Source organism: Strigops habroptila, chromosome 15, assembly GCF_004027225.2.
Source record: "Strigops habroptila isolate Jane chromosome 15, bStrHab1.2.pri, whole genome shotgun sequence".
NCBI classification, from domain to species: Eukaryota; Metazoa; Chordata; class Aves; order Psittaciformes; family Psittacidae; genus Strigops; species Strigops habroptila.
The window spans coordinates 10,485,639-10,497,224 of NC_044291.2; the positions used below are offsets into that span (position 1 = coordinate 10,485,639).

General features: G+C 54.7%; 2 protein-coding genes across 2 annotated transcripts; one reads left to right on the forward strand and one right to left on the reverse strand.

The window, feature by feature from the left end:
* Positions 1-2,818: 2,818 nt before the first annotated feature.
* On the reverse strand, positions 2,819-3,393 carry CDC26 (cell division cycle 26). Its single transcript, XM_030507047.1, has 2 exons — positions 3,181-3,393; positions 2,819-3,100 (listed from the first exon to the last, which is right to left on the reverse strand). The coding sequence occupies exons 1-2, from the start codon at positions 3,259-3,261 to the stop codon at positions 2,927-2,929; spliced, it is 255 nt and encodes an 84-aa protein (XP_030362907.1). The 5' UTR covers positions 3,262-3,393; the 3' UTR covers positions 2,819-2,926.
* Positions 3,394-3,486: 93 nt separating this feature from the next.
* PRPF4 (pre-mRNA processing factor 4) lies at positions 3,487-11,282 on the forward strand. Its single transcript, XM_030507036.1, has 14 exons — positions 3,487-3,644; positions 4,201-4,378; positions 5,034-5,220; positions 5,442-5,529; positions 6,257-6,336; positions 6,584-6,677; positions 7,557-7,651; positions 7,963-8,021; positions 8,634-8,757; positions 9,896-9,985; positions 10,274-10,396; positions 10,549-10,656; positions 10,740-10,858; positions 10,992-11,282. Exons 1-14 carry the CDS (start codon positions 3,573-3,575, stop codon positions 11,183-11,185), a joined length of 1,611 nt encoding a protein of 536 aa, XP_030362896.1. The 5' UTR covers positions 3,487-3,572; the 3' UTR covers positions 11,186-11,282.
* Positions 11,283-11,586: the final 304 nt, after the last annotated feature.

The window sequence follows — 11,586 nt, forward strand, 5'->3', positions numbered from 1 at the left end:
GTACACCAACAGCCCAGAGCCCACCCTCACCCTACCACTCTCTGTGAAGGGCAGCAGGAAATCCATTACTGCCACTGCCAGGATCCTGAATTGCTCCACCTGAAGTTGACTGTCCCGGGTTGATGCCATCTATTTGTTTGGATGGCTTGTTTCCTTTGGGCAGCACAAACACAGCACACAATTTGATGAGTTAAAGGCAGGCTTCAGTTCCTAAAGAGTTGCTTTCTGTAGTGAATTTGCATCTGGGTGAAAAAGGCAAAGTTATTTTCATGGATGAATTCAAGCCCCCTCCTGATGAGAGAGCGGAAAAGCTCTTCCCCAGTCTGACCTTCGAAGGGAGGTAATCTGCCAGGCTGCGGAAGGACAGATGCTGCTCTCTGCATCGGCCACGAAGGTAAAAAACTCTGTGCCCTCTAAGCAATCCTGCCTGTCTGTGAGAGCAGAAACCAGACCCTTCCACCCTGAGCTGTGAGGGAATCGGAGTGTGTGTCACTGAAGCAGTGAGTGCTGGAGATGGTGGGTGCAGGTTTGGAAGCTTTACCCTACAGGGCTTGGTCCCTGGAGCTGCTCAGAGCCAGCAGTGCCAGCGCTGTGCTGGTCCTTTCTCTGCAGCAAGCTGGAGCTGTTGCTGTTCCAGGGGTTATAAACACGAGGGGCTCTGTGACACCACCAGTTACTCCATGTACCTCTTGCTGTGTCTTTCTCTAAAATAGAACCCCCCCCCTTCGCCTGATCCTGCTGTCACCTTTTGGTCACCGAGTTCTGATTCGAGTGACCAGAGGTGGACGACTCAGAGATCAGGCAGTAGCTGTGGCTTTCACAATCTAAACTGGGTTCTTGTTAGCTTTTCTGCCTCGTTCTACTTGTAGCATGGAAACTGTTTCCCCCCAGAGGTGATCCCCCTGTGTTCAGTGTGCAGTTGGGTGCTGGTGCTGCCCCAGCAGTGGTCACCTGCACAGCAGGAGCCCTGGCAGCAGTCTCTGGTGCCCTGGCAGTGATGGTCGGAGCAGGGGCAGCGCCTGTTAGACAGGGGAGAGCTGAGCCAGGGAAGGATGGTCTGAAGGGCAGGTGGTCATGTGGAGATGGAGGCTGCGTCCTCTCTGCTGCTGAGGAAGAGATGTTTCCAGTCTATGTCTCAGCAGCAGAGAGGACACAGCCTCCATCTCTCCATGACCACCTCCCCTTCAGCTTTGCACATGCTTCCTTCAGCTTCAGACAATCCAGAGCAGCCTCCTCTGTGCCTCCAGTGCCTCTGCGTGTCCCTGGCCCGGGCTGCTGAGCAGAACCTGCTGCTTCCCAATGGCTTGACCCACCGCATCCGGGGCGCTCCCGTAGACAGTTGTCCTGATAACACTAAACGCTCATGAAGTGGTGCTTGGAGGGAGGTGAGGGCTCTACAAGGCTTGAGCACACTAAATTCACGTCAACACAGTGTAGCACACCTGGAATGCGATGTCCTGTGTCTGTTTGTATCCCATGTATGGTCTCCACACGCGATGCCTCTGGATCATCATCTCAGAAGTGCCCAAACACGTGGCTTTGCACCTGCCGCTGTTCTCGTTCCTTCAGTGCCTGTTCAGTTTGCCTGGAGCAGCCCCATATCCAGCAGGGTTTGAGTTCTGTTTACAGTGGACTGTCACTTTTGTTTTTATCTTGCTCTATGTGGAGATAACTTGTCTGATATTACTGTGAATATCAAGTCTCCTGTATATAATTAACCAATAAACTAGACTGCATTTTACCATGGTGGATGTGTGCTTTGGAAACACTCCTCAGTGCAGAGACTGCAGCTGAAGTGGGGCCGGTGGCTCTCACCACAGCACTGAGCGACTCTGGGAGTCACAGAACCCCAGACTGGTTTGTGTTGGAAGGGACCTTAAAGCTCCTCCAGTTCCAACCCCCTGCCACGGGCAGGGACACCTTCCACTAGAGCAGGTTGCTCCAAGCCCCTGTGTCCAACCTGGCCTTGAACACTGCCAGGGATGGGGCAGCCACAGCTTCTCTGGGCACCCTGTGCCAGCGCCTCAGCACCCTCACAGGGAAGAGCTTCTGCCTAAGAGCTCATCTCAGTCTCCCCTCCGGCAGGTTAAAGCCATTCCCCTGGTCCTGTCCCTCCAGGCCCTTGTCCAAAGCCCCTCTCCAGGTTTCCTGGAGCCCCTTTAGGCACTGGAGCTGCTCTAAGGTCTGCCCTTCAGGAGCCTTCTCTTCTCCAGGCTGCCCCAGCCCAGCTCTCTCAGCCTGGCTCCAGAGCAGAGCTGCTCCAGCCCTCGCAGCAGCTCCGTGGCCTCCTCTGGCCTCGCTCCAGCAGCTCCACGTCCCTCTTGTGCTGTTGCCCCAGAGCTGGATCAGGACTGCAGGGGGGGTCTCCCCAGAGCGCAGCAGAGGGGCAGGATCCCCTCCCTGAGCTGCTGCTCACGCTCTGGGGGTGCAGCCCAGCACACCCGGGGGGTTCTGGGCTCAAGCGCTCACTGAAGCTGGGTCACGGGGAGCATCTCATCAATAACACCCCCAAGTCCTTCTCCTCAGGGCTGCTCCATCCAGTCTCCAGCCTGTGTCTGTGCTTGGGATCCAAGCCCAGGCGCAGGTTTGTAACACTGGCCAGTTGCACCCCAGTCCCCTCTCCTTAGTGGGGTCACCAGCTCACAGGGTGAAGGTTTAACTGAACACCCTTCGCTGTCTCCATTTCTATGGGTACTAAACCAAAAGGTCGCGGCAGACCCGTCCGTGTTTCACCTCAGGGCTGCACCGGGGCAGCCGCAGTGAAGGACACACCGGTGTTTCCACCCCGGCCCCTCGGCCATTTAAGCAGCTCGTGTGATCATTTTTAACAATAACAATAAAAAAGGACAGATTTATTTAACAGGACACTCGGCCGAGCTGTGACCGCGGGCCGGGGAGCGCGGGTGCTGCCGGCCCGGCCCCGCCGTTAGAACTCGAAGGTGCCGAAGTGCGCGGCGCGGCCACCGGCCTTGGGCTGCGGCTTGTACCCGATGCGCTCATTGATCATCTGCTCCCGGCTCTTGTGGTCGCTGCCCAGCGCCGCCGCCGCCTCCTCACCGGCCGCCGCCGCGTCCGCGTCCTCCCGCTGCTTCCTGCGGCCCTGCGGGGCAGATGGGCCGCGTCAGGGCGCTCCCGAGCGGGCGGGGGGCAGTGTCCCGCCGCGGGAGGCCCCGCTCGCACCTCCAAGTCCTTCCGGATGCTCTCGAACTCCTCGATGTCGTCCAGCTTCAGCTCCAGCCGCGTCGGCTTCCGCCGCAGCATCGCGACCGGCACCGGGACCCGGACCCCGCTGCCGCCGCCGCCGCCGCGGGCCGAGCCCGCCAAGGCCACTCCTCCCGGCGTGCCCTGCGCGCCCCAGGCGGCACCTCCCGCTGTGCCTTGCCCCCCCCTCCGGACTACACCTCCCAGCGTGCCTTGCGTGCCCCACGCCACTCCTCCCGGCGTGCCCTGCGCGCCCCGCCGCTAGCGGGCACTGCGCTTCCCGGCGTGCCCCGCGTCCCCCGGAGGTGGTGGTGAGGCGCCGGAGCCCGCGCGCGGTGCCGCTCCCGGTCCCGGTTCCCGTTGCCGCGGCCATGGCCTCCGCTCGGGCACCGGCAGCGCGGGGAGGCGCCCGCCCGCCCGTGCGGGCCCCCGCGCCCGCCGAGGTGGGTGTCTGGTGCCTGGCTGGGGGGGGGCTGGCAGCGGCTCCGGGCCCGTTTCCCGCACGGCAGCCCCGGGGCCCATGTGTGCTGAGGGGCGGCGGGGTTCGCGGCCGCAGCTCCCCCCGTGGCAGCGGTGCGGGATTTCACGGGACCCTCTGATCCCTCCCGGGGTGTTCGTTCCGAGGCCCCTGTCCCGGGAGCGGGAGCCGCTCACCCGCCGCGTCCCACAGCGGGCGCGGGCGGCGGCGGCGCCTCCCTCAGCGGGATGGGGAAAAGCTCCGTGTTGTAACGTTGGTTTTCTTCAGTTTAATCGAAACATCAGCCCTAAAAGCGAGGTCTGAGCAGGTCGCAGTGACCCAGCACACACCTGAGCCTGATTGCAGCAAATTATCTAATGGGACATTTGACTTCTGCCCTTTGCACTTGGGCCAAAACTGCCACCTCGGACAGAGTGTCTGGGTCTCATCACAGCGTCCCCACTGCCCTCCCCTGCACCCGGAGCTGTTTGCTGGCTCCTTGTCAGCCAAAACACACTTAGAGTTCTGCCTTTACCTTCCAGGCCACCAAGACCAAGCCTGCAGAAGAGAGCGATGCTCCCCCGGCCAAGAGAGCCCCCATCTTCTATGGCAGCCTGGAAGAGAAGGAGAGGGAGCGTCTGGCAAAGGGGGAGTCGGGGCTGCTGGGGAAAGAAGGGATGAAAGCGGCAATCGAGGCTGGCAACATCAACATTAGCAGTGGTGAGGATGTTGTACCACCATGTTCTGCAGTGTGACACTATCAAAAGTCTATGATCAGCTTTTAGGATAATTTAAAGTCAAACCCATGAGACTGTTGCCTGGACCAATGGCTCTTGGCTTGGCTTTTCCTGTTTGAAAGGGATCTGGTCCTGCCTCTGGGTTAGGGCAACCCCCAGCACAAACACAGGGCTGGAGCAGCTCTGCTCTGGAGCCAGGCTGAGAGAGCTGGGCTGGGGCAGCCTGGAGAAGAGAAGGCTCCTGAAGGGGAGACCTTAGAGCAGCTCCAGTGCCTAAAGGGGCTCCAGGAAACCTGGAGAGGGGCTTCGGACAAGGGCCTATAGGGACAGGACAAGGGGAATGGCTTTAACCTGCCGGAGGAGAGACTGAGATGAGCTCTTAGGCAGAAGCTCTTCCCTGTGAGGGTGCTGAGGCGCTGGCACAGGGTGCCCAGAGAAGCTGTGGCTGCCCCATCCCTGGCAGTGTTCAAGGCCAGGTTGGACACAGGGGCTTGGAGCAACCTGCTCTAGTGGAAGGTGTCCCTGCCCATGGCAGGAGGTTGGGACTGGAGGAGCTTTAAGGTCCCTTCCAACACAAACCAGGCTGGGGTTCTCTCATCCAGCACTGCTGTGATCTGACAGCTCTGTTTGTTGCTCAGGTGAGGTCTTTGACCTTGAAGACCACATGAGTGAGCGTCAGGCCGAGGTGCTGGCGGAGTTCGAGCGCAGGAAGCGGGCCCGGCAGATCAACGTCTCCACTGATGACTCTGAAGTCAAAGCCTGTTTGCGGGCGCTTGGGGAGCCCATCACCCTCTTTGGAGAAGGTCCTGCAGAAAGGAGGGAGAGGTGCTGTGTCTGCCCCAGTTCTGCATATGGGGAACTTGGAGTTTATCCAATTCCTGATGGATGTTTTCCATGTAGTGGCGGTGCAGCGAGTGCCACCACTCTGGAACACTTCCTTATAATGCCACAAGAATGCTGAGGAAGAAAGAGCACTTGGCAGGGGCTGATTGTCAGCTTAGCTGAGAAGTCACAGCCTGAATACAACTTGATGTGTTTCCTTCCAGGTTAAGGAATATCCTTTCCGTGGTTGGCACAGACGCATTAAAAAAGACCAGGAAAGATGACGACAGGTCTAAAAAGTCCAGAGAAGAGGTAATGGTCTCCCTGTTCCCTCAGTGCTGAGGGAGGCTTGTGTGATACCTGGCTTTGATGGTCTCTGTTCTGCCCAGGACTCCTGGTTTGGGTCAGTGTGTGGGTTCTCATGTTATCCTTTCATGCTTATTCTGTGTTGCGTGTCTTAGCAACTCTAAATCAGGAGCATTCAGTTGGCCTGTGCTTGCAGGACAAATTCCATGCTGCATGTAAGAGCAGAGCAGGTGTTTGAACTGTTCCTTAGTCTAGCTGGTCCTTTATTGATGTCTTTGTACTTGGGGAGAAAATATGTTCCTGCTCCTACATCTGTTTCTGCCTTTGATTCTTCTTTCTTTCTGCTGCTTCTGTCTCTTTTCTAAGTCCGTTTTTTCCGTACTATTTTGGGGGGCTGCTGTCAGAAACAGGGACAATTTCTGCAGCTCTGGGCTTTCCTTTTCCAGAGGCATGTGTAGGGAAGGAGGGAGCTGTAATCCATCAAGTAAAAGTGAGTCAGAACTGGAATATTCTTGAGTGAAGTGCCAGCACATCAGGATTTATCTGCAGAGCAGAGTTTGACTTGTCTCTCTTCATCACTTTTTCTAGGGCTTATAGTTATTCAAAATGCCCTTAAAAAGAGGCCTTGACACAGTGAGATTTAAGAGCAGACGCTGTGGTGGCACTTACCTGCAAAGAGGAGGTCACCGAGTGGAAGAGCAGCATCCCATCAGCTGTGTTCTTTCTCTTGCAGTATCAGCAAACCTGGTACCACGAAGGACCGCGCAGCCTGAAGACAGCGCGGCTCTGGCTGGCGAACTACTCACTCCCCAGGTGAGACCCAACAGCACAAAGGAAGGAGGAGGCACAACCTGGTGTAAAGTCTGGCTGCTCATCCCACTGCGGGTAGTGCAGGAAATCTGAGGTCAAAGAAATGGGGAACATACAGGGGTAGGCAAGTCCAGTGAGTGTAGAGTTTGAGGGCTCTGTGACTGACTCTAACATCAGCCCAGCTCAGGGGAAGATGAGGGCACGGGCAGGACAATGCAGGGGTTTGTTACTCCACTGTTGCTCTCCACAGGGCAGCGAAGCGCTTGGAAGAAGCCCGATTGCTCAAAGAGATCCCAGAGGCAACCAGGACGTCGCAGAGGCAGGAGCTACACAAATCCCTGCGGGTAGGTTTGGCTGCTGCTTTTACAGCTTCTGGCTGCTCCTCCAGAGGCAGCAGGAAGGTGTCAGTGCCCAGAGGTGCTCTCCAGATGTGTGTGGTTTTCTGCACTGTCACCTGTTGGGAAGCTCTGCTACTTCTCCCTTCCCCTGTTGTGTGCATAAAGCGTGTTCTGATTCCTTCAGGGGTTTGGAGAGATGTACTTTAGTTGTCCCCTTGCACAGCAGAGGGGTGAGCAGACATCCCTGCCCTGCCTTGCCACTTGCCTGTGAAGCTAAAGGAATTTGTTCCTGGCTCTGTCACAGGTTTAGCTGGTGAGGAAGGGACTGCTCGCTTCCGTCTCCTCTACAGTGGTCACCAGTGCATAAACCCAAGGGAAATTATAACCAACACCACAATAACCATGTTTCAGATGACTCTGAGACACCCTTGTGAGCATGTTGAGTCAGATTCCCAGCTTAACCCAACAGAGAGGCTCACGCCACTCAAATCCAGTTTACACCCCGAGGCAAGAGCTGCCAGAGGGTTTGCTTCTCCCCTCAGCACACCACAGTGCCTGCCCTCATCTGTCTAGTTGCATTCACTGGATGAGGTGTAGAAAAGCCAAAGGTAGAGGAAGTTCTCTGTCAAAACCACAGTTGCAAAGCAGGCCTGAGGGGTTCTTGGTGGCCAGTACCATGGGTGCCACTGGAGAGCTGCACTGTGCCCCAGGCCTACCTCAGTCCAGCTCTGTGGCCTGCTTGGAGCTGGAGTGGCTCTGGGGCAACTCCTCCCTTTGAAAGTGACTTTCCAAAGGCCTCTGCCTCCTCCTTCACCCCAGTCTTTGCCTGGGGCTTTCTTCAGGTTGTACTTTGCTCAGTTACTGTTTTCTTTGTGTTTGGTTCAGTCCCTGAACAACTTCTGCAGCCAGATTGGAGACGATCGCCCGCTGTCCTACTGCCACTTCAGCCCCAATTCCAAACTCCTCGCTACTGCCTGCTGGTGAGTTTCCTTCCATAGCACTTGCTTTAGGGGCTGGAGAGCACAGCAGGAGTGAAGGAGAGGGGTGTTACTGGAGGCTGGTGAATCAGGAGAGTTCAGAAATGCTTTTTCTTCCTACTCTGAACTCTCTTCCCTTCATTTTAGAGCCTAGATTTCAGTCTGAGTCCATTAGTTGCCATGGCTGGTTGCCCCAAGCGCATTGGTATTTCAGCCACTGCAGCCCTCCCACCCTGGCTGGTTTTGCATCTCTGGGTTTGATCTGCTTTTTGACATTCCTGCCTACACTGACACCTGTTTCTTGTCATCAACAGGAGTGGGTTGTGCAAGCTCTGGTCCGTACCTGACTGCAACCTTGTCCACACCTTACGAGGTGAGAGCAACTTTGCTGAGTTCTTCTGTTCCCCTCTGGGCTGAGTTCCCATTTCTGAATTACTTTGTGGCTCCAAATGTAGTGATCTTTGGGCAGGTTTTGTTCTCATGAGAGCACTGGGGAGCTGGGGCACATGTCAGGTAATCAGGAGGAAGTCCTGGCCCTTCTCTTAGAGCTGGGACCTGAGTTTGCTGTTCCTGTTTCTAAACGGTTTTGTTTCAAAACTTGGTTTGAATTATTTAGAGCCAAATATCAGCATTTTTGGCCAAGTCACTTACCAGCAGTGAGGTTCTCTGAACAGTGGTCACAACTTTGACTAAGTACAAAGGTGAGGACAAATCTCTGGATTCAAATGTTGAATTTTCACTACATTTTGAGTGTTACAAACCTTTGTGTTGGACACTGAAGTGGGTGCTCCTGGAAGTGCAGTGTAGCTGTTGACAGGACAGCTGTGGCTGGTGGTTACAGTGCAGCTTCACCCAGTGTGGGAGGACACAGTGACAGTGTTCACTGGTACCCAGGTAATGAGCAACAAGGAAATGCTGCTTTTCTGAAGAACTGGCCAAGATTACAATGGCAGGTTGTGAATTTTGATTTTTCCTTTCTCTTAAGGACACAGCACCAATGTAGGAGCAATAGTTTTCCATCCCAAAGCCACTGTCTCTCTGGACAAGAAGGATGTTAACCTGGCCTCGTGTGCAGCTGATGGTTCTGTCAAACTCTGGAGCCTTGAAAGGTCAGAATGATACCAGACAAGCACACTGCAGCATGGCTGGTTTGGGGTTTGTTTCATGCTGTTAAGCAGTGGGCATTTACCATCCTCCTGCAAATACAACCTTTTCTTGTAGTTATACCAGTGCAATTCCTGGCCTCAGTATGTGCCACCTTCTTCAGCAGGAAAAGAGATCACCCTGAGTAGGGAAATCAAGGTGAGGGGAAGTCATCTGAAGAGAATCAAGTCCGAGTTGCTGCTGGGCATTGGTGAATGCTTTGGGTGATGGATGGAAGATTTGGAGATTGTTTCATTCTAACATTTCATTGAGGAGAAAATTTCCATTCTTGGACTGGACTTGATGATCTTAAAGGTCTTTTCCAACCTGGTTGATTCTGTGGATATTAAGAAGTGAACTTTAGAGTTATTAGAAAGCACCAGTATCTGGAGAGGGACTAACCAAATACATGACCATGCACTAAAGCTTCAGCCTCTCAGTGGCAGTCATTGCACAGTGTAGTTTTGGCAGCATCTGTCTCAAGGCTGTGAAGAAGAGAAGGGTGTAGACACCGAGCCCTGGCATTGCCTGTGTTTCAAAGTGGAGCCCTGCAGTGCACCTCAGGCAGTGGAGATCCTCAGGGGTTTATCCTTAGCTGGAAGTCAGTGTTTCCAGTCACAGAAGCACAGCTCTGCACAGGCAAAGGCTGCTTATTAGTCTCAGATGACCTCTCACATCTCTAGTTATCCTGTTGGAAAGAAACCAAATGCTGCTCAGGTCTCCTGCTGAAGGCTGCTGACCTGCCTGTAGTTCTGGGGGAATAGTCCCTCTATCCTGCCTCCCTGCAGCTCTGCACAAGAGCAGGATTTGCTCTAGTTCTCTGTAGTCACAGTAAATCTCCTGCAGTTGCAGTAGTCTGTGTTTTGGTTCTGCACTTTAAAGTGCTAATGACAAGGACCTTTTCAGGAATACTGACAATAATTATCCCAGGAGAACTTTATAACCAGCATGAGTGTGGGTCACCTGTGTGAGCAAAGACAGGATTCAGAGCCATTAGTTAAAGCTCTGATGTTCTGTCTGGGTGGCATTTAATGAGCAGATCTCGTGCAGAACATTCACAAAGGCCCTCATCTCTGACCAGCCTGATTTTTGTTTGTCTTTCAGTGATGAACCAGTGGCAGATATTGAAGGACACAGCATGAGAGTGGCACGTGTGATGTGGCACCCGTCAGGCCGGTTCCTGGGTACCACCTGGTAGGGAGGTTTGGTTATTTGCTCTCAGATGTTACCATTAGCTCTCCAGCTGGTGGCCAATGGATGCTGTTGCTTGCCCCGAGGAGCCCAGTGTGGGCAGGGGTTGGCCATTGACAGTAGCTGGGCTGTTGCAGTGTAAAGAACACAAGTCATTTGGATTCCTTTCTCAGCCCCCATATGAGACCCTGTTGGTCTCCAGCTGGAAATAAAACACCCACAGAGTTAGTGAAGTACCCTGTTGTTCTCCTTGGAGAGCCATTGAGTTGGACACATGCTTTGTTTGTACAGCTACGATCACTCGTGGCGCTTGTGGGACCTGGAAGCTCAGGAGGAGATTCTCCATCAGGAGGGGCACAGCAAAGGGGTCTATGACATTGCCTTTCACACAGACGGGTCCCTTGCGGGCACTGGGTGAGTCTGCTTTGCTCTGGGACCAGACACGAAATGGTATCAGGGTTTTGTTGCTGACTGATGCCAGGTGCCCCAGTGATGCTGCTGGTGAGGCTGAGCTCTGGCACTTGTGGCAGGCTCTGATGGGTAACATTCGGATTCTCCCTTCCTAGAGGACTGGATGCTTTTGGCCGGGTGTGGGACTTGCGCACGGGACGCTGCATCATGTTCCTGGAAGGCCACTTGAAGGAGATCTATGGGATTAACTTCTCCCCTAATGGGTAAGAAGGGAGTTTGTGTGATGTAACTGGGAGCTCTGAGTACAAAGCTCCCAAAAACACCTTCCTCCTCCACCCTCTGGCAGATACCACGTTGCGACTGGCAGTGGTGACAACACATGCAAGGTGTGGGACCTGCGCCAGAGGAAGTGCATCTACACCATTCCTGCCCACCAGAACCTGGTGACCGGGGTGAAGTTTGAGCGTAAGTACCTCCTGAGCTGAGGTGGCAGGGGATGGGGCAACTCAGAAACACACCTTCAGGCCAAGAAGGTCAGGATTTGGGATGGTTTTATCTGCACATCTCACCTCTCCCTTGTTCTCATCCTCTGCTGCAGCCAACCACGGAAACTTCCTGCTCACGGGCGCCTACGACAACACGGCCAAGATCTGGACTCACCCCGGCTGGTCCCCGCTGAAAACACTGGCTGGTCATGAGGGAAAGGTGATGGGACTGGACATCTCCCTCGATGGCCAGCTGATAGCAACCTGCTCCTATGACAGAACCTTCAAGCTGTGGACAGCAGAGTAGCTCAGAGCTGCTGCTCATGAACTGAAGGAGACATCAATGGCTGGCAGCTAGGACAAGCTTTTTTATATTAAAGGCAAGAAAGGAGTCAGCTACTGCAGCATGTGTCAGGGCAGCTGGTCACTGGCTGGGCTCGGGTTGAGGTGGTTGTGAAGTACCTGTGTTTGCTGGAGGCAAATCTTGGGTGATGTTTTCCTGCCCTTTAGGATGCTGGTTTCATACTGCAGATGCTTCCTGCTGTCATTTGGAGATGATCCATCAGTTTCCACCCTCCCACGTTAGGCTCACAGGTTTACTCCTGTCCATCTGTGGCTCACCACACACCCCTCAGGTGTGGTGTGGTGTTCAGACTCTGCTCGTTCCCTTCTTACCTTCCATTTCCAGGAGCCTAGGGAAGGCTGTGG